This window comes from Megascapheus bottae, chromosome 10 (genome assembly GCF_031878675.1).
Source record: "Megascapheus bottae isolate mThoBot1 chromosome 10, mThoBot2.hap1, whole genome shotgun sequence".
In the NCBI taxonomy this organism is placed as follows: domain Eukaryota; kingdom Metazoa; phylum Chordata; class Mammalia; order Rodentia; family Geomyidae; genus Megascapheus; species Megascapheus bottae.
In genome coordinates this window covers 23,892,610-23,915,997 of record NC_143518.1, presented here as the reverse complement: position 1 = coordinate 23,915,997, position 23,388 = coordinate 23,892,610, and the positions used below count along the sequence as shown (strand labels likewise).

The 23,388-nt window shown below is 40.5% G+C and overlaps 1 protein-coding gene across 2 annotated transcripts in view; it reads right to left on the bottom strand.

Annotated features, from left to right (window-relative positions):
• Astn1 (astrotactin 1) overlaps positions 1-23,388 on the bottom strand; it is a 299,981-nt gene that overhangs the window by 128,656 nt on the left and 147,937 nt on the right. For both annotated transcript variants that reach the window (XM_090340377.1, XM_090340378.1), the window contains exon 8: positions 18,214-18,298. In XM_090340377.1, the coding sequence (XP_090196503.1) occupies positions 18,214-18,298 (85 nt within the window). The remainder of the gene's footprint in view (positions 1-18,213; positions 18,299-23,388) is intronic.

Below are 23,388 nucleotides of genomic sequence, written 5' to 3'. Positions count from 1 at the left end.
ATGATGTCAGATGAGTATCTCAGAAAGAGCTAAGTCTGGACTCAGACAATAACCAGGGACAACCAAAGAAGTTTTGGATTGGAGAGAGGAGAAAGTAGTAAAAGGCTCTCCAACCATTACACAGACCTTAGCAACTGCAGAGGTACAGCAAAGAATGGGGCATTCACAGCCTCTACATACAGCAGATTCCATGAAATGGGATATAATATTCCATGCAAAAATGACTGGAGATGAGGCAGCTGTTTGAACAGCAGCCATGTTGGGAGATGCACACTTGAAGGCCATCTTATGAAGGCTTAAATTTATTTTCTAATGCATGATGAAGGCCACCCGGAAGTTTGCAGCTGAGTGTGAAGTAGGTAGGTGTTTTAAATAGATCTTTTGGGTGGCTACAGAAGGAGGCTGTGGGGATGATGAAGGGCAGGAGCCAGGTAGGACGCTATCATTATGCTACAATGAAGATGAAGGGGCAGCCTGGGGACAGTCATGGCAGTGCCTGTGTGCGGATGTGCACATGGGAAGAACCAAACTTGATGAATACTGAGGCAAGAGTGAAGAGGGATAATCCATGCTGGGTGTTGGCAGGGACCCTTCAGAGATCTGGATTCCATGCAAGCCCCCTCCTGTTCCCCAAATGGTCCTCCAAAGATAGAACAGCTTAGACTGGCTTCGTCAGAGTCCTTGCATTTCAATGCTAAAATCTAAAGTCCAGGTTCATGTACAAACTGAAAATCTGCCTACAGTAAATGGTTCTGTTAGGCATTCACATTCCTGAGCAGTAAAGAAACAGAAAATCCCCAGGTAAATGACAAATAAGAAAAAAAGACACAAAGCATGTTAATAACTCAGGCCCCTTTCACATCTTTCCTCCCCATCTCTCTACTCCCTATCTTCATCTCTATATCCCTTTCCCTCCCTCCCCTCCCCCCCACACAGACAGATTTCAAACTTAACAGCTTGTAGTAATTATCAAGTATATTTTCAGTGTCTAGATCCTCAAACCCAGGTTCTTTTTTTTGTTTGTTTGTTTTTTGTTTTTTTTTTGCCAGTCCTGGGCTTGAGCTCAGGGCCTGAGCACTGTCGTTGGACTTTCTCAAGGCTAGAGCTCTACCACTTGAGCCTCAGTACCACTTCTGGCTTTTTTCTATGTATGTGGTACCAAGGAATTGAACCTGGGTCTGCATGCATGCTAGGCAAGCACTTTAACCACTAGGCCAAACTCCGGGTCCCAAACCCAGTTTCTTTTTCATACCTTTCTAACCTTCATCCCATAGTATCTTAGATTACCAACTGGACCTGTAACCACGCCCTACATTCTGTATTTCAAGTCCTAGCCAATTTAATTGTTAAATAGGTTGAAGACTGAAAGAATGGGAAGAGGTTTTGTGATAGCATCGCCAGGCCTCTTCCTAGCTTCAGTTCAAAGGAATCATGGTTCAGGGCCAGAGGAAAGAACAGCAGTCTTGATGCACATGTAGGCTTTTCTCTCCCTCCCAGTGCAATCCTCTGGTGTACAAGGGCACAGCAGGGGTTGCTGGGAAACAGAGTCTTTGATGATGTACTCTTCCTGCTGTGAAGACTAATGACTTCAAAGAGGGCATCCTGCCAAGCTAGGGACTTCCCCAGAAAATCTGACTACAGTGTAATTAGGCAAGAGGCTTGAGTTCACACTAGTGTATCCAGTGATGCCCTTCCCTGTCTGGTGGAAAGCACAATTTGAGGCAGAGAGAGACAAGGCCTTTGAAGAGCAGAAATATCTTTAAGGCTGACAGAAAAAAAAGGAGAAAAGTTAAATTCAAACCAAACAAAACTATCCTACCCAGGGACTGCTGACTGGTGGTCAAAGTTAAACGGTTTTAAATAATGGAAGCAGAACTCTCTCTCTCCTCGGAAATCTGGTGCTAGATTAGGATTGCCAGATTTTTTTTGCCACTTGTCGACACTTGCATTCCATGATTCTACTGTTTATGTCACCTTTCTTTAAAGACTCTGTATGCAGAAAAAAAAATCACATCTGCACTGAATATTCAATGAGATTTTTTTGGTCATTATTTCCTAGTCAACATAGTATAGTATAAAAGCAACTTACATACCATTCATGTCCTATTAGATATTGTATCTAGCAATGATTTAATTATCACACAGATGTGCACAGATTCTATGCAAGAACAAGACTCGAGCATTGATATCCCTAAGGATGAGGTGATATTAGAACCCATTATCTGTGAACGTACTTCAACTCTTTGAGGTAGTTACTATTCTGACTCTGAGCTCATAGGGAAGAAAGTGAAGGTTGAGAATGCTTAGGAATTTGCTCAAGAGGAAGGAATAGTTAGGAAATGGTTAGGCCACAGTCAGACCTAGGTCGTCTGCTTGGTCTTAACTCATATGTTCTGCTGGAGCCCATATAAGCTTGTTATCGTCACAATGGACTAGACCACACAGACTGTTGTGATAATTTTTAATAGGATAACTTTTAGGAAAGAAGGAGGTTTGCTGTAGAAGTGCTGTGTTAACAACAGTAACAACACATGCCCTCCTTCATGCTGCCAAGACAAGTATCTTCAGGTAAGTCCATAGCTCATTTGCTCAACATCCTGGTAGTAGCAACAGTTTTAGTTTTGTAGAACACCTCTTGCATGTGCTGAAAAGTTAATCTCAGTTCCAAAAGTGTTACACACTGGAAATGAGTCAAGACATAGACAAGGGTCATCAGTGAGATACAATATGGGGATTATCGTGAGAGTCTCAGACTTGAGGTAGCACAAGTCTTCTGTCTTCACAGGAAGACAAAGTAGTTTCCGTGTAGGAGACTCGGCAGGTTTCACATGGCGTGGCCATTTGGGATGGCTTTGGAGACTAGACAGTGTTAGCCAGGTGGGGCTCCAGAGGAAGGGGATTGCAGAAGGAAAAATGGGGAGGGGAAAAAGATAAAGACTACTGTGGCAGAGAACAAGCAATCCAACATGGTTGCAAGGAAACACTGGGTCTATCTTTTTGAGGATCTAGTGATAGTCAAGATGTCAAGATGAAACTTTCTGGTCTTGTGGAAAAGATGATCTAACAGAAGGTGAAGGTCAAATCTAAAGGGAAAGAGTATGGCTAGAGGGGGGAAGGACTGAGAGGGGTAGGCAAATAAAGAACACATAGCTCAAAGCCTAGGTACACAAGGCCATGTAGGAGGAGGCTAAATGAAAGGATCTCCAGAATATGGAAACAAGAGTTTTATCTTGAGTGATTGTTGTTCTTATTGTACTATGGTATTTATCTTCTCTTTTGTTGCCCTTCGGTTAATCTCATATTGTTACTATATCTGACTTTGTCACCTGGTATATTATATATATATATATATATATATATTTGCTTATTTGAAGTAGGAAAGGGAAGGAGGGAAAACAAGATGACTGGGAGGGGGTAGGGGAGGGAAATTGGGACAAAAACATGAGAAGGGAGATTAGTGTGTGAGAAGTAATGCACCTTTTACCTGGGGATTATAACTCAACCCCTCTACACATTACAATAAAAAACCCCCAAAATAGAAGGTCTAAGAGCTTGATGGATTCTCTGAAAACTGAATCACAACCAAAGCACATAAGCATCTCTGGATGGATATTTCTAAGGGTGATACAAAAGTCAGCTTCCTTGATTTTAGGAAGGAATTCACTCCATGGTTCAGGAAATGCAGTGAGTGCCTGTGCTGCTCTAGGCTTGACAAAATTTTTTATGTGAACTCAATGGAGATATGCTGAGTAACCACACAGTTGATGAATTATTATGTGCTTGAGAAAGCAAGTATGGAGAGCAAGTTTTACAGAAGGGGTCAAGGTCAACCTGCAAGAAGATCTCTAGAGCTCGGCCTTGTTCTCCTTAACAGTTCCATCAAGGACTTGGAGAAGATCACCGAGCATAGGTCAGTTCTGGTGGCCCTTTCTCATATCCACAGAGGGCAAGTTCCAAAACACCTAGTGGATCCCAGGATTTGGATCTTACAGAAGCCCATATTCACTATTTTTGTACACATATACACTTACGATAAAGTTGAGAACATTTTTTTTTTTGCTTTTCTGCTGAAAGGAAGAAGTTACAGCTTCTTTTGCAGCTATCCACATTGCCAATGGCAATACTTGAACACTTCGGAGACATTATTAAATACAATTAAAGTTATTTGAGCACAAGCACATGGCAAAGTGAATCTGATAACTGAGATGGTACTAAGGGACTAATGGAAAAGTAGAGCATAGAGCAAGGATACTCTGGATGAGAGGATGATTTAAACTCACACGCAAAGAATGTGAAAGCATCAACTTTCCTCCTGCTAGTCAGAATGGCCTGAAATGTGAGATTTTGGACTGCTTATGTCTAGAAACGTACTTAATCTTTTCAGATCATGGTTAACTTCATAAAAACTAAAACTTCAAGAAGTAAAAGCATGGGAAAAGGAGGGGACTGTATAAGTTTCCAAATAAGAGCCTGGCACCAATGCCTCAGCCTAATAATTTTAGCATCCCAGGAGGATGAGACTTTGAGACGTGCAGATTGGAGCCAGCGCAGGTAGAAACAGCCAAGAGACTCTTATCTCCAATTAATCTCCAAAAATTCTTAGGTGGAGTTGTGACTCAAGTATAGACTGCTAGCTTTGAGCAATAAAGCTGAAACAGCATCCGGGCCCTGACTTCAAGCCCCTTGAGAAGTGTGCATGCAAGCACACACATGTGCGCACGTGCGCGTGCACGCACACACACACACACACACACACATACACATGCATGCACGCACAAATAACAGAGAGTAAAAGGGATAGTTCATGCATGGAATTTTGAGTCAATTCTAAGGATTTTATTGGTCTACAATAGCATCTAGTAAGATTTTGTACAATACCCACTGTTGGGTTGAAACAATTGTGATCATAAATATACTTGCTCTTTCTTTCACAGCAGTCCCTATGTAAATATTTTATTTTCAAAATCTTAAGCATAAGGAAGATATTTTATTTTTTAAATAGTAAGATGTCAAGAAGAATTTTCTCTCAAAGGACTTAACACAAGTGTAACTTAGAACTCACTAATAGAAAATGTGAAGCAAGAAACAAGTATGATACATTTTCTGGACTGATGTAATCAGTTCTGGATAACATGATATTAAAGGCATAATGACAGAGTAGGGAGACACAGAAGATGATAAAGGAAACTCTAAAAGATAGATAACAACATAAAACTCACAGGAAACTGTTGAATAATAGAGGATAAAAAGGATGGGGAGAGTAAGATTAAGCTAAGGATAAGTCCATAAAGTTCTGAATATGTGCATATCTGAAATAACTTGGTGAACCCCTTTTACTCAGTTATCACACACAAAAACAACAGATGACAAGAATGTCAAGCAGGTCCTGTCTAGCACATGAGTACTAATGGGAGTGTGGAGGGCAGCTGGAGAGGGTGAAGCAGGGTGAATATGGCCAAAATGCTTTATGCTCCTGTGTGAGAATGTAACAGTGAAGCTCCCTGAGATGAGTTTGGGGTGAGAGAATGAGGAGTCTGACCAAGATACATTGTTTGCATATATGTACATGTCAAGAAGAAGTCCCTCTTTAGGTTTCATTTAAAAACGGGCAAAGAAAGCAAATTTGGGAAACTGAAACAAATAATGGAAGGAATTAGGTGCAATCAGAAGAGAAGCCTCAGAAGAGAGATTGTCCTGTATACAATTATCTAGAACATCACCCTAGAGCCAGTCCAAATTTGGCAGTGCTATTTTTCTCAAGCATCCACTTTACATTCCACAGCATTCCACAGATTAGTTAGTTTTCTAGTTTACATAAATGTGCCATATGAACTGGCAGTCCTGAGCACAGAAGAAGGAAACAACATATTCACTCTTTTCAAAGGATAAAGCTGATCAAACAGGTGGAAGTCACAGGAAACATATTTGGCTCTGCCTAAAAATCTGTCTAAAAATCTATATTACAATAATGGAATGAGATATCTCTTCAAATATTATCATCTCCTTCACCAACAGTGTTCAGACAGTGGCTGGGAGGCCATCTGCCCAGAAATTGCAGACAGGATTTCTATTCCTATGGCAGGTCAGGGAATATGATGTTGACAAACGTTTCCCATTTTGAGGATCTAGAATTGTCCATGATCCAGCTGATATGTCTGCATGCATTCCCTAAAGTTAGGAACATGGCTCACCATTTTCATAAAAGTAGCTAAAATTTAATAGTCTTTTACAAAACTTGCACTTTGGTTCAAAAAGCAGAGTCCTGGGTCAGTCTTGCCCAATCCACCCCAGTACTTAGAAGATGACCATTATCCATCATCCATGAGGGACAACTGATGAATGGACACATTCCTTCATTTATTCAATACCCAGGTATTGAGCGCATCAATTTTCTTCTAGGCAGTGTGTTACTATATCATAATGGAATGATTTTTTTGTGTGTGGGTCATGGGGCTTGAACTCAGCCTGGGCATTGTCCCTGAGCTCTTCAGCTCTAGGCTACTATCATACCCTCGAGCCAAGTCTCACTTCCCATTTTCTAGAGGTTAATTGGAGATAAAGTATCTCAGGTCCTTTTGTGCCCAGGCTGGCTCTGAACCTTGATCCTCAGATCTCAGTCTCCTGAGATCAACACAAAATATCACCAGTGAGTATGCCTACTCCCATACTTTACTGTTTACATATATTATGTGCTATCGAGTGCAATGTATAGTACTTAGATCTTCTTAATAATCCTTACAATAATTCTATGAGGTAGATACTACTATTCTATTTTTTCTATTCTGTTATTCTGTTCTGTTCTGCTCTAATCTATTCTACTCTTATCCTACTCCACTCTAGCCTAGCCCACCTTGTCCTGTCCATCATTTATTCCTGGGCCAGCCTGAACTGTGATTCTCCTATTTATTCTTTCTGCATAACTGGGATGACAGATGCCACCATGCCCATCTTTTTTATTAATTGATACAGTCTCTCAAATGAAAGCCCAGGCTGGCCTTCGAATGTGATCCTCATGAACTCAGCTCCTGAAGTAGGTAGATTTGCAGGCATGAATCACTATGTTCAAAATTATATTTATTTTTAATGATAATATATATTCAATATTCTATACATACAATATATAATGACAACAAAAAGGTATTTTAAGTAGAAAAATAATATTTAACTTAAATCTGTCTGACTCAATCTGTACGCTCTTTTTGTTATGCTTTGCTGCCTCATCTAAAGATGAGAATATGAACAGGTGAGGACCCAGGTGTAACCCAGTGATTGAGTGCTTGTCTAGTATGTACAATGTCCTGAGTTTAATCTCAGCCATGCCTATACGTGTGTGTGTGTGTGTGTGTGTGTGTGTGTGTGTGTGTGTGTGTGTGTGGACCATCTCTTGGTTAGGATGGAATAGTTTAGCCGAAACAAAAGTCAGTTAATAATATCTACCTCTACACCTGAAACAATAAATTCTGAACACCTCCTGAATACCTACCTTCTTTTTGAGTCACAAAGCGTGAGGAAAATGGGTGACCCAACTGTCAAACGAAAGCCCATTGGACAGGGCTCTGACACTTTGCCAAAAGCACAGACTTGCCTCTGTTTTGTTTTTGTTTTTTAATTTATTATCTTTTGTGTGTCAGTAAGTGGGCAAATGCAATGTCTGGATACAGTCCATGCTGCAAGCTGTGTCATACCCTCTACTCCAGTGGGCCGTCTAGACTTGAACCTTGATCATGACCTCATACTAGGACCAGCAGAGAGCCTCTCAATAATAGATTCTTAGCCCCACTCACATAGATAACACTCCATGGTTGATGTCCACCCGAAGTGCCTTCTTTACCTAAATTGGGTAGCAGCCAATGGCACTTACTATGTTTAGGGCCTCCTAGCGAGTTGTCACTCTCCCTTGGACTCTACATCATTCTAGTCAAGATTCCTAACTTAGACATATACTTCTTATTTTAAGTAGACCTCAGGTCACAGGGTCTTCATAGCCCATAGTTTGAATCCCAGCTTTTCCCTCTGCTTTCATCTTTACTCTCAGGAGCAACTGCTCTTGAAGGGTAAGACAAAAGGAAGTCCTCCTTAGGAACTACCATACTTTGCTTGCCTTTAGGACTCTCAATGTTGCTTCCATGTTCAATAAATTCATCTTTAAAGTGGGAGCCAGTAATAACTCCTATTTTGCAGTGTTGAAATGAGGAATTAAATTTGTTGGTCTAGAAAATGTACTTAGGAGGCAGCTGGCACATTTCAAACCATCTTAAAAATATAAACAAATAGAAACAAATTCAGCTTTGTTGCTGAGAATGTTGAGATCGCTAGTGTAAACTATTGGGTTTGTTGGGAGTTTGGCCTAGTGGTAGAGTGCTTACCTAGCATGCACAAAGAGCCGAATTCGAGTCCTTGGTACCACATACATAGAAAAAGCCGAAACTGGTGCAGTGGCTCAAGCGGTAGAGCTCTAGCCTTGAGAAAGCCCAAGGACAGTGCTCAGGTACTGAATTCAAGCCCCAAGACTGGCAAAAAAATAAATAAATCAAATAAATAAACTACTGGGTTTGTAGAGCAAAGAGCAGTACTGTAATATCTGGCATTCAGAGTAATTTGTTCTACTGGTTATTATTTTGTCTTGTCCAGGCAGGCTTTTCCTGAGAATGTGAGGAGCACATTCCCATTTGTGAGTATCCTATAATGATGAGCACTCACTCCATTTAAAGTTAGACTTCTCACATGATTATAAACAATAGCCTGTGCTGTGCATCAGAATGAGAGGAAGCCATGTTGAGAACCTTAGTCTAGGTTCCCCATGGGGGATCTTCACTTCCAGGGCTAATTGGGCTAATGAAGCCTCAGGGTTTCATGCAGCTATCCCTGCTCTCCTTCATAGTCCTGCACAACAGAAGTCTAGGGACTCAGATATTCAAGTTGGCAGAGGCCAACTGAGACTGGCAAGGTCTGTTATTGGCTGTAACTTCTCAAGACAACCTGCAAGTCTCAATGTGGAAACCTAAGAAAAAGGTTAATAAACTAGCTGAGGTGGAGACCTTAAGGGAAGGAAAAAGTGATTCTGGCTTATGGCTTAATGAAAAGAACCTGGGTGTTGTATCAGGAATTATGTTCAGCACTCTATGACTCTGATCAATGTACGCATGAGTCTCAAATAACAAAAGTTATCTTTTTCATTCTCTTTGTATACATATATGTATGCATTTACATATATATACATATATATACATGTATATATAAGTATGTGTTCAAAGTTTGGAATAAAATAATATGAGATTATTTTGTTGAAACTAACTAAACCAAACAGAAAAATCTGTTCTCTTCAAGAGATGGAATTTCAGGTGTTTTTTCATTTTTTCCCCCAGACTTTCTGTCAATTCCATACATTCTTTTTGTAGAAAGGGATACAGCAGAAAATAATGTGTAGAGTGACAAAATGTTCACTTTCCAGTTTGTGAAATTATATAAAATGTAAAACTTACTAAAATTGTTATAGTTTGAATATTTAAATAGATCCAAATTCCTGATAGAAAAAAGTAAAACAGTCTTATTGTACTTTTTCAAAAATTGTTTACCAGTAATCAGGTGATAGACACAGCATCATTTGCTCATCTCTTTAAAAAAATATCTAGTTTGCAAGAGTTTCACCAAGATTAGTGGTGAAATTTATTTATAATTACCCACAGAATGTTGCCCAGCAGTACACACATAATAAATGGTATGAATCATGTAGCATTACAAGAAGGACTGCTCAATGTTTGCTGACATTGAACTTGGATTGCCTTAAATATTGTGGAGAACATGTAGTGTTCATGGTGGCTTTTATTATGTATGTCAGTCTACATACCTAAAGCCAACATGGCTTTAGGTAAAAATGAAAGCTTTAAAGTTAGACAGTTAAGATATAATATCCCATGGTAAAAATTTTGAGATATATGATGTACATAAAGACATGCTTAAAGATTAATTCTGCATCTTTCTCCAATGGTAATTATAAAATAAACACAAGGTTAATGTTAACTTATGAGAGAGAACAAGGCATGGGGAGAATTGAGGGGAATGGAAAGAAGCAAAACTTTTGATACACAGAAACAGAAATGGAAAGGAAATTCACCAAAAATAGTTACAGTAACTTTCTCTAAGCAAAAGATAATGAGTGGATTTTTTTCTTGATGGAATAAAACAGAAAAATGATAAATAACCAGAATCTCCAAAACTGGGAAAAAGTAACAGCAGTCTCCACTCTCATTTTCTGAGATGGAAACTCAAAGAAACTGGAGGTCTAGAGAGCATGTCTCATAGAAAATATCCATGCATTCAGGAGAATATATAAATTCAGGACACTCTCCGGAAAGCATAGGCAAGACATAAAACATTCATTTCTATAAAATTGAAACAATTTATCTTCCATTCTTGAGCAGATGGGAGGGTAAATTGAGGTTGATTTTTTTTCACCTTGGTGGTCATATGGGAGGAAATGTGAGTGTTCCTGCCTCTGGTACTGTTTAAAATAAGTCTCTAGGTGCGGTGGCTGGACTAGTGAGAAACAGCAGTGCAGCAGAGCATCTCTCCTAGGCCTTAGAGGGGAAACAGCATGTGGGTGGACAACTGTCATTCAGATTCAGGGGAAGAGAGACATTGAGCAAGATGAGTCTTCTTGGTCCTGGGGAACAGGAAGGAAGAGAAGAAGGCAAACTATATAGAATGTCAACCTCCAAGTTACAGCTGGTAAGAGATTCTCAGAGTAATATATGTTCTTCACATTGTTCTTACTTACATTCCTGTTTATCCAACTGCTTTGTTTCTAATATTCAGTTATTGCTATAAATCTTAACGTCCAAGTCTTTAGCCTTGGGTAAATTACTTTCTCTCTTTGGGTCCCCTTTTCTCCACCAGTAAAATGCTGAGATCTTTTAGTAGGCACCTAGCCACGCATTTGCAAAGCCATTCCTATTCTCCTGGAAAGAGGATGGGGGGGTGGATGAGAGGCTGACTCCCTGCTCATCAAGGAGCCTGGGGGGCAGGGGAGAGGAAGGCCTCCAAGACTTGCTGTACTTGAGAAACATTTGAGAATGCTTGTCAAAAGCACAGATTCTAGGCCCTCACCTAGACCTATGAAATTAAAATCTCCAGGCTAGAAATTAGATATAATATTTTAAACAAGTTCTTCAACTCAGACTTCAGTAGCTGCTCCCTAGACTATAGGGGCATACAAAAATTACTTACTTGGCCATCACTTGCCCTGGAATCCTCCTGAATGACCAAACATGTTACATTTGCCTCCAAGAAGAAAGCAAAGGACATCACCCAAAATGAACATGGGGCAGCACTTGCTCCTCAAGTGCCTTGCTGCAAGGGAGAGAAGGGAGGACATCTGGACAAACATGCCCCTGTCTCAGAGGTAGCATGCCTGGCAAGTACAGGCTAGGTTTGTCTGTCTGCAAAAAACAACATGCTTCCCTGCCCTCAGCTCACTGAACACATAGCATTGAGAAAATGGGTCCCTGAAAGTAAGAATCTGTGTTTCCCAAACCAGTTGGGAGGAGGGGGGAGCGAGGACCTGTTAAGCCTCAGAGGAGACCCTCCTTGCTAGAGATCAAGTTCAAGGTCTTACTGGTTCACCCAGGAAAGGGTTTGTCCCCTTCCAAAGGGGCAGCGCTTCCACAGCAATCAAGTTGCAACAGAGCCTCTGCAGAGAAGTAACTGGGAAATTTAGGTTGAATTCCAAGAACCTCCTTCGGCTAGTCTAATACTGAAATGAGTGGGAGAAAAGACAGAAAACATTTCCATTGACTCCTGGAGGAAGAATAGGAAATAAAGAGGAAAAAATAAAGCAAAGCAAAGCCAAATAAAAATATGAGAAAAGAAACACTGAGAAAATAAACCCACTGGAAACCCTTTTTAGGAATAAATGACAATGATTTGCATGAGAACATTTGTGTGTGTGTGTGTGTGTGTGTGTGTGTGTGTGTGTGTGTGTGAGAGAGAGAGAGAGAGAGAGAGAGACAGACAGACAGACAGACAGACAGACAGACAAAGACAGAGACAGAGACAGAGAGACAAAGACAGACACAGAGAGAGAGAGACAGAGAGAGGCAGAGGAGACAATTGTAAGAGGAAATGGGAAGATAATCTTATTTGTGGACAGCTCGACTATGACAGGAGGTGGGAACAGACAATGAGGTCTGAGCTGGAGGGCAGGGGAAGAGGGCATCCTGAGATAAAGGAGCAGCATCAGCCTGGCAGCACATTTTGTCTGAGTGATTGGAGGAAGGTCAACAGCCGTAGTGGCACAGAACCAAGATGGGGGTGCTGGTAAAAGGTGCCAAAAATAGGACAAAAGAAAAAGAAGGAGGAAAAGCCATATGCCACTTAGGACTGTCTGACTCCATCAGGTCACTTCTGAAGAGACTGAGGGCTTGTCAAAGATGTCCAGACTCTATCTAAGCCACGGCGTGTGCTCAGAACTACACTGCAGCTTTCCAGTCACTGTTCTAGTTGAGTTTGAGGTGTAGCTGTGACTCTTGGAGGAGAAGAGGTCCTTGATCAGTTTTAAGGGTCCAGAAGGAGGAAAAATGGGACTAGGATATTTGTGAATAATCACTAAAGGTTGGTTCAGTGCCACATGTAGAATTCAGAGGCCAGGGTGTCTATCCACAGAACTCAGCCATTGTTCTGTTAGGGGATGTCAGGAGAAAGTGAGAGATAACATCATTCTGGCTGGCCCAAATGAAATGTTCTCTGATCAAGTCATTTACCTGTGGCTTACACCTATATTCCTAGCTGAGCTACCCTGGACAGTAACGGCTACGAGAGTCAACTCAGCACCAAAAAAGTCAGAAGTTAAGTTAATGGTTAAAATGGGAGAGTGCTAGCCTTGAACAAAGAAGCTCAGGGACAGCACCCCCCCCCAAGTTCTACCTTCAGGCCTAGTGCACACACACACACACACACACACACGTGCAGGCACACACATATTTGCTTAAGGCTGTAGTCAGAAAAAAGCAGGTGGTAAACATCATCTTCTTTCTTAACTTTAACAGAAAAGTGGATTCTAGAGTTTCCCACATGGGTTCCTGATATAGATTTAGCATCTTATCCTGGCTGGATGAGAGGTAAGGAGAAGTTATAGGAATGGAGAGAAAGGAAGAGTAAGTACTTGGGACAATAGAGAAATCAAGCTGAGCAGTGCAGACTGTCTGTAAGTCAGTCTACACACACAGGCATGGGCAGGTACTTGCCTGTGCCTACTGGACAACGTCATGTTAAATGTATTGTCTCCTCAGCAGGCAGTAGGAAGAGGAGGTTTCTGATGAGCAGGCCCCGTGATGACAGCTTTTAAATCCTTGGAGGGACACCTGTCCATTTTCCTCAGCAGGCCTCTTCCTGTCTCATGAATTATCACTCTGTCTCCATCCTTCAGCAGTGAAACCTAGTGATATTTTATATTTCTCTTGGGGGTGCCCTCTGTAGCTGAGATGCCAGAATAAGAAATCAGACTATTATTTACCTGGAATCTTCAGATGCATGCATTTAATCTAATCGTGGTGGTCTGGGGGAAAAAAAGCATATCTGGAAACTCGTGTACATTTTTAATTTAACAACAGCAAAAAAAATATTACAGACTGTCTTAATAACTCCAAAGTAGCTAAATGATGTGTTTGCTTCTCCCCTAATATTTTTCATGTAGATCAATCTCTCTTGTTTTCGCCACCTTCATTCATTGCTTTTCTTTCTTGTCTGTGAAAATTTTTAATTCGTCTTGGCCATCCTAACAAACAGGAATCCAATACAAACTCTGATAGTCTCTGGTTGTGTCTAGGGAGCTCTAAGGATGTAAGACCAAGGAGTTCTTCAGAGAATTCATGCAGAGAAGAGAGAAGACAAGGTAAGCCACTGTGCTGGGCTAGGAACTCTTACTTCCCACCCCCCACCCCATTTCTCCTGCAGCCAGCCATAGGAGTGTGTAGCAGGGAATGTATAACTTTGTTGTCAGCATCAAAGAGCAAGGATGTAACCTCAAACATCCCATGTTCTTTTAATAACCCATTAGAAATCTGTCATCCCTGACTTTGTTTAAATCATTTTGATGCTATTTTTATTTTTAGCAAATAGGACTTTCTTCTCGTGTCATGGGTTCAGTGATTTTACAATCTTCCACACTAACCCTTTCACCTGGTTGAGCAACAGCTTGTCTTCCCCATCCAGACAAACGCATGAATGTTTCCATCTGTCTCTCTCCTCTCCAGAGTTTCTAGTAGAACCAGACACACCAGAAAAATAACTGTAGGCCCCTGCATTCACACACATACAGGATCACCCACTGATATTCTTTGCTGTGTGTTCTTGGAAACATTTTATGTATACAACAGTTTTAGGAATGTATGTTCTGCACTGAGTCCAGATAAATAAAATTAAGACAGTTCTAATAAACTATTTTGCTTTGCTTTTTGTATTTTGTAGGCTTATTTACACCTATTTTGAAAACTAGCCCCCACAAATAATTATATAAGAAATGGATAATCCAGAAAATAGGCCCCTTAGAACGTTCTTTGCTAACACTTGTAGGTCCTGTATGTTGGAATTCTAATGTTGCAAGCTTTAATATATTGGATATCTTTGAGGTTTAATCTTTATATTCCTTATCCAATTTGTAATCCACTCAAGCCACATATCCATTTTCAATTTTTTTTTTGCTGGTTAATTGGGGAAAAGATTTTTATGAATGACTTTGAATTGGCATCCTAAGTTCTCAGCTACCTGACTAGCTAGAATTACAGGAGTGAGCCACTGGCACATGGCATAAATGACACTCTTAAACTCCATTGGGCTATTTATTCAACATTCCCAGAAAAAATATGTTTCTTATGTTGTCATGCCTTTCTACATACTGTTCCTATCACTTCTGATCATTTTTGTGTGCCATCAACCAAAACAGTTCAAGCTTCCACTTCTTTGTCAGACCCCATTCCAAATTCAACCTCATATCAGTGACCTCTTAAACTGTACTCTCACAGACCTTTGCTAAAATCTTCCTTTTAATGCTTCTTAGAGTTCATTGTAATTGTTGTATTCCTCTTGACCTAAGTAGACCATTGATTCTTTCAGAGCAAGGGCTACATCATCTTTTTATGGAGAGTAATCCAGCATAACCAGTACCAGAACAGTAAAGGGACATATGTTTGCTGAAAATATGAATGAGTGGGAGAATAAATGACAGAATATCATGATGAGAAGATTCCTATAAACAAATTATTAAAGACAGAATGAGGAGAGAGAGAGAGAGAGAGAGAGAGAGAGAGAGAGAGAGAGAGAGAGAGAGAGAGAGAGAGAGAGAGAGAGAGAGCAGGAACAGAGACATAGACATAGACGGAGCTAAGGCAGAGATGCCCTGCCTCAGGAGTCACTCCCGTGCCTCATAGAATTATCCATTTGTAACTTCTTTGTATCCGTGTCCTTAATTGATTTTCTTCCTTTTCTGAAAGTTGCCAGCACTTATGGGTACTGGACCACTTTCCTCGCACATCAAACACTGATTTCTCACAAAAGCGTTTGTAGCCTATGATTTAGTTGCTCTAACTTAAAAGAACAAAAAAATCTATGCGGCTGTCTTTATGTATGTCATAACAGAATGTGAAGAGAAAAGTAATACTTGTGCATGACCTGCTTAATTTTTACCTTCTAGAATAGTAAATAAAATTTTCAGAAAAAGCAGTCTTCCTGCTAATTTATCCATAATACCCCAATATTTATATTATTTGGTGAATTGTCAGGATAGTTTTCAATTTGAGTGGTGATTTTCATATTCAGACAAATTTTGATTAATTTGATGAGAACCATCTAAAGAAGTATGACCATCAGATTTCTGATTTAAATGGAGATGCATGACATCTTAGTTTTTCACTTATCTTGTTATTTTAGCAGGAAAAATGAAGCCATTTGTCTGGAACTGTTTGAAAACACAAACTCAAGCTGCTTATCACTCCTGGTTCCATTATCCTCAAGATAGTCACATTTCCTTGTTTTTCTCCTAACAGTGGCTCCATTATTTTATTAGTGTCCAAAATGAGACCTCATAAACAGTGACAATCATAGAATAATGGAAATTAGAGATGGAAATGACAGATAAGGTCTCCTTGTCTGTTTCCTGGGGCTAATGTTCTTGTCAGTCTGTAGCTTGGTGCTTTAGCCTGTCTTGTTCTAAATGACACCATTGCTGGGGCTTCCACCATTTCCCTGGAGGCTCTTGTCTGCATCCTAAGACTGTCTCTACATACAGCCAGAGGGAATGACAAAGACTTTGCAATTACCAAGTGAAGTGAGGCCCATCCTTACATGATCTGTCTACAAGGCTAGAGATGTGGAGGATTGAGCGATTATCCACTGAATCAAATCACTGCAGAAAGCCAGGAGAAATCATTCAGGGCAAAAGGAAAATGATATTTTGTAGTTGTAGTTTTGTGTTGTTTCTTTTTCAACAGCAAGTTTCCAGGCAAAGAGAGAGAGAGAAGTGGTTATCCCTCAGCCTTTTACTATTTTATTCAATGAGAATCATGGTCAACTGAAATTCTTGGCTATTATGGAAGCTTAAATGCTGGCTCACAGTAATTGTGCAAACATTTCAGGAGTTAAGAGTGTCAAAGAACTATGCAGATAGTAAATGGCACTCTAAACTCATATCCTACTTGACATGTATTATTCTAGTCCTCTGCTCATCTCACCCATCTTTCAATACTTCAGATGTATTTACCTTTCTGCAAACATCTTCCTTTAAATTTTGAGGACAGCCTCTCGGATAAGAGCTCAAATTCATCTGAAGCTGGGCAATCCTTCATTTCTACTAACACAAAAAATTCATGGCATTTTGACTTCCCCAAGTTTGCTGACCTGTGATTCAGATTTCTTTTCCCTAACTTCATTTCCTCTTGTCCTTATTCCTCAACTTCAACTGGTTCCAGAACATTTGCCCTTTTCTTACATCCATGGGCATCGATCACGCTTTGACGAGTCATCAGCTGGCTAAGTCCTCAGAGTTGAGTTCCTCCATCCCTTTATCATAAATCACTCCCTTGGGCTCTTCAATCATTTTTATTACTCTTCTCCAAACTCTCACCCATTTGTCACTATATTTATTGCTTTGAGAGTCCAGAACTATATTCAATATACCAGGTTTGGTCTCATCAGATTCACGTGGAAAGAAGTAACAATCTACCTCAGGATGAGAGTTCTCCATAGCAATGTCCAGAATGACATTATTACTTTATTTTTATCACCTGTTCAGACTGCATACAAGTATCTGATTTGCACCTCAGCAACCACTCCCTGAATTATCTTTTCCCAGATTTCCTTCTTGTATAGCCATTCCGTTGATTGCTGTTATTGGTTAGCATTTATTGGTCCCTTTCTCCTCCACCCACTTCCCAAACTGCAGCCAATGCAGAAAGTAAGCACTCAAGGTACAAATTTGCTTTGAAAAATGAATACCAGATGGATAATGGTGATGGATGCCTGACAAGGTGAACATAATTAATGCCACAACATCTCACTCTTAGAAAAGATGACGTTCATGTGATGTGTTGTTTCACCACAACAAAAACATTCCAAAATGTATAAAGCAAAAATAAATAAATAAAAGAAACAGATAAAGTAGCTTCTTTGTCCTAGTCATGTATGCTTGGGGGAAAGCAAAAGTCTGACAGAAAAAGCAAAAGTCTGACAGAAAGTGGTAAACTGAAGCTCAGGCAACAAAACACTCTTAATAGTCTTTGCTTGTCACCCCTCCTGACTGTGGGCATGAGAACAAGTTTCTACTCCTTTCTCCTCACAGAATACGTCAAGCTCCGTGAGAACTGGGGCTGAATCTGCGTGGATTTGCATGTCTGCAAAATCATCAGTTAAGCTTTGCCTGTGGAATCCTCATGGCTGGCAATGGTGTGAAAGGGAATAGAGGGACAGCTTGATTTTCAGATTCCAGCTGGAAACCGCAGGGCTGCAAACCAGAGACAAGGTCTCTTGACTTATCAGTGGAGAAAAGGATTATACAGACATCATTGGGTGGCATAAACATGGAAATGCATGGTGACATTTTTACCCATTTACTGTGAGATATACACCCACCCATTAGGCCTAATCCTCCAAGCACTATGGCACCACAGAATGTCTGTGTGAGGGAGGAGAGAGGTAGAAACCCACTAGCTTAAGCCCCTCACTTACCCCTGGTTTGTCCCCCATTCATTCCGAATGCAAAGGTGCTTATGCACTGGATCCTTCATGTAACCTTCATAGCAGAGGCATTCCCCTTAGAAGCAGGGAAAGGAGGAAGAAAGAGAACTGTGAGTGAATTAATTAACATATCTGTGTTGGGGGAAAAATTATATGAAATGGTTAGGTTCAACTCTGCCTCCACTAGTACCATGAATGACACAATCCATCCCACTCTATCACACCTTCCCCTCGCCACTGCCTACGTTCAGGACACGACCCATCTCACCATTCTAATGCATGGTAATTTACTCCAGTGGAGCAATCTAACATCTGCAAAGCTCCTATGCTATGTGTTTTGTAAGTATAAAGATCGACAGTTCTTTGAGGAAAGGAACTTTTCATCTTCAGTCTCTTACTTCTCAGTAGCCTGACAGGTAGAGAAGAACTCCTGTGTCAAATATTTCTAAAGAATGTTGAAAAGTGTATTGTTAGTTAAATTATGATGATGGGTGAAACTGGCACTTGGAAAAATTAAAGGATTTGTCAACATTTTGTAGATGGCAGAGTTAATATGGGTACCTATATTTGTCTGTCTATGGACTTTCCCACAATGCTACCCTGCTACTTCACAGACCAACTGCAGCACTTACAACGCAATTTTATAGAAACTCTGTTCTAGATGTGGAATGAAAACAGCTACTTATCTTGGAGCTGGCAAACAGAGGACCATTTTGTGTTGTTTTTAAGATATGACCATCCTCCCTGATCATTAGTTCTACTGTTGGTGTACCAAGTGGTCCAGGAATGCTTTGGAACTGCATGTGTAGAAGCACATTTTCAAGGAGGAAAACTTTAATCAGATGTCAGTTTCTCTGCTTTACTTATGTAATTGATGATCCACAATAAAGCGATGAAGGAGATGCTATTTTTATCACTAATTGACAGAAATGATGACTAAGTAGCCTAAGATAACAGTTAATAATCAAGTTAATAGTCCATCAGCTAAACCTGATTATAGAAATAAATCCAAAAAAACTCTCAAAAAGATGAACAATTACAGTTCATGTGCATAGTTTATACTCATAGCCTTATATTCAAACTACTGAGACAAGTTACACTAAATAGTTGTTTGCATTTTTAATGGTTGGGGTGTAATTTATAACAGAATGAAATAACAGCATGTGGCATCCTGAAATTTGTAAATAACAAATTTACAAATTTATAAAGGTGCCATACCCCAAGGAGATAATAGGCACACAGTCTCTTTATGTCCCAAGAAAGAAACATTCATAAGACTATAAATAGAATAGCTTTGAATGTTTTTTCCTCTTTTTGAAGATAAAACCCAACAAAATGAAGTGAAGGGAGCCTCAAAGTTAAAGGAGAAGGGTATGTACTCTCTTAGCACTGGGATTTTTGTTAGGATCTTATCTGTGTCTTCCTTCAAGATTGCCCTACAAGCGGATGACCATGAAGACCTCAAAAACAAAAAACGAAACAAAACTAGCCATTAGCAAGTCCTTTTCATCCCTCATCTACTCAGCTCAGTCTCAGCTCAGTGTCCTGAGGAACAGAGTGAAAATGAGTAATTTCTTAGTTTGTGAGAGAAAAAAACCCTCACTCACTATTAGAAGACCAGTATATTGTTTCCTGTATGGCAAATTCTGTGTTCCACACTATAGATTATTGTGAACCCCACTGACTCAGAAAAATCCATATTTCTGGTGAAGAGCTGAATCTAGAAACGGTCAGGGAACTAAGAGGTAAAACACAGGCAAGCATGGCATGAGATTAGGTGGCCAAGAGCTAACTTGCCAATGAAGACTTCTTTCCTGGTGAAAGAAAATACCAGGAAGATAAAGATGAAGACAAGCTCCAGGGGAGAGCATGTGAAAGAATGAACTAGGAACCTGGCTTCAATTCTAAAGAATGTGTGGACTCTAGACTAGAAACTACACCAGCTAGGGGGCTGGGAGTTTGGCCTAGTGGTAGAGTGCTTGCCTAGCATGCACGAAGATCTGGGTTCGATTCCTCGGCACCACATACATAGAAAACAAAAACAAAAACCAGAAGTGGTGCTGAAGCTCAAGTGGTAGAGCTCTAGCCTTGAGAAAGTCCAAGGACAGTGCTCAGGCCCTGAGCTCAAGCCCAGGACTGGCAAAAAAAAAAAAAAGAAACTACACCAGCTAGGCACCACCTGAGCTCGCCAAAGTTAGTCTGTCATAAATATTGCACATGAAAGTCAAATTAACTAAGAGGTTACCCTAAGTTTACAAATGCCATCCCCAAGATTCAGATACTTAAGCTTATTAATAGTTTATTCCCTAGCACTGTGAAATAAAAATAAATACTTAATAACAACAAAGAACAACTTGAGAGCAATTTCAGGATGCTGTCCAACAGCTCTTTCTGAATCTTAGAATGGACTCAGTTAGACACCTTGTCTAGAATTAAGTATTGACCAGAAAAAAAAAGGAGGAGGACTTCTCTCCCACATTTGATATCTAGTTACTACAAAACATGTAAAAATAAATGCAGTCACAATTCAGAGTTCAAGCAGAGCCCCATTTTCCTAATGATGACAATATCTACTCTATGTAGAGAGCATTTACCTTCTGCAATTGTCTTCATGGCCATTATCTCCTTATGAGGCTTCCATCACTTACTGCCATGTGGAGACACACTGCTGACATCAAACAAAGCTTTTCTCCATATAATGGCATATGCAGCCCAAAGTCAGAGACACAGGCATTTCCAAAGCATCAGGTTAGAGTATGAGGATATCCAAAATTTGGCTCCCAACATACCCTCATTTCCAGGACCTACCATACTTGGTTCTTCTGAATTCCTCCTGAAAACCAGTTTGGCCATCTCTACCGAGAGGAAGGAGTTCAGTTCTAAGGAGGAAAGTTGCTATGACAACCAACTGCTAAATCTCGATTTTAAGAGGGGTTTTGTGCAAGCACAGGCTCCGACTGTTAGCTGTGAATTTTAAAGACCCCCACAAGGGTGTTGGATGCCCTCCTAAGCTAGAAGTGTTACAGTCTCTGCATCTGCTGTGACAGATGGTGGGGAACACATGAGGCGTGGACTCTGTGGCGATGTGCATAGGAATCCAAAGAAGGGACGTGTCATGGCCATCGAGAAGTGCCTCGTCAGGAAAGAATGTGTCTTGTATCAACTGCATGGCCAGAGAAGAGAAGCTTGCCGAGTGAGGTTGATGTGGGGGTCTGGAGACCAGTACACCTGTTTGTGCTTGGTATACAGAGGGCAAACATTTTAAACCATCTCCCGTGGTCATTTCCCATTCTACAAATAAAGAACTGAAGAACAAGTACCATTCAAGGGCAAAAGAAAGACATCCAGGCTGGGGCTCCTCAGGCAAATGGGCTTACCCGCAATTCAACACAAAAATTACGGTCAAAAGTCCAAGTCATCTCTGTTTCTGGTTAGTCCCTGACTTTCGTTAAATAGAACTGGTTATACATTCCCTAAACAGGGAAACTTTGCAAGGTATTTGGACTTGAGTAGTATCTAATTTGCCTAACAGTCATTTCCTAAGGAGAAGCTAGTTAAGAGAACCAGGGCCAAACAGCTCTATATACCTCTGGAAAGAGAAGTGGAAAGAAACATATCTAAAATACATCCTGAAAGTGAATTTGAAATTAGTAGGCAATGCAGGTTCAAAGACAAAATGGGAACTGAATTTATCCTGCTAAACTGGGTTCACCAAAACCCAGGGAAAGTTAGAGAGGACTTGTAGATTTAGAGAAGCAAGTGGTGGAGGGCTGCTTTGTCTGGGAGCCTGATCCAATGTCCCTCAGCTGATTTATACATCTCTACATGGTTAGGTTTGACCTGTAGAAAGACCTAGGAAAGAAGGGATTTCAGTGAACATCTTAGACATTGACTAAAACTTGATTTAGCTTTGAAACCTGTGCTCCTTGCAGATGCATAAGAGCTATGCATCTTGAAAAAGGCAATGAGGGTGTATGAAGTGAAAAAGGCTATGAAGCTAAGTAGGTGTCCAACAAAGCCTCTCCTGCTGCCCAGGAGACAAAGATTCAGAATAGAGTGAAGAATAAAAAGGCACTGAAATGAAGTAGCCCAAGTTTCCATCATAACACGGACACAGCAGAGTCACAACCAAAGTCGTTAGAAAACGCAGAACAAGTCCTTCTGCGCAAAGATACAGCAGAGCATTGAGCCATGTTAGTCTTAGGTGCTTTGCACTTAGATCAACCTAACCGAAGACGTAACTGAGAAAGCCAAGCTTGGAAGATCCCAGAAGAAATGTCAGTGTATAGGTGGCAAAGGGATTCATCAGAGGACTGGGGGCCCTCTTTGGTTATTCAAAAAGAGAATAATCTTCCACACCAATTCTTTCCAGAAGGTTAGGTAAGGTTGTAAAATGGCCAGAGGTATGAACTCCAGATTGAGATAACCTGAGCTTGGAATTTGACTGGACTATTAATTTGACTATTAACTGTTAGTTTAGGTTACTTAGTCAACATTTCTGTCAATTAGGGATAAAACTAGCATCTCCCTCATAGATTTATTATGGGTTAATTTGCCTAAGTAAAGCAAAGTAACTGACATCTGATGAACTCTGAATGAGTGCTATCTATCTTTTTCGTTGCTGATGGGCTTGAACTTAGGGCTTGGGCACTGTCCCTGAGCTCTTTTTGCTCAAGGCTAGCATTCTACCTTGAGCCACAGCTCTACTTCTGGTTTTTGAGTGATTAAATGAAAAAAAGAGTCTCACAGGGACTTTTTGGCCCAGACTGACTTCAAATCAAACCTCGAACCTCAGATCTCAGTCTCCTGACTAGCCAGGATTACAGGTGGGAGCCACCACCAGCACCCAGCCTATCTTTATTTATGGATGTATTTATGTTTTTAATGAGAGTTCCTGTTGTTTTATTGTTTTCTACAGAATTCCCCGTCATGGCAGGATGGGTGGAAGATGGACTACAGTCCATTTGGTAAAGTTCTCTGCAGGCTGAACTTATCCCAGAGGCATCCTGAGTTGTCAAATAACCAAGTGCTAGAATGGACAACATTTTTGTGGACATCGACTAAAATAGGGTCAGCAGTGCTCAGCAGAGATTGGAAATGACAAGCAAATGTCAGGGTACACGTCTATCTTTTGTCAGGTCCAAACACATGTAACTAGAAAGTTGG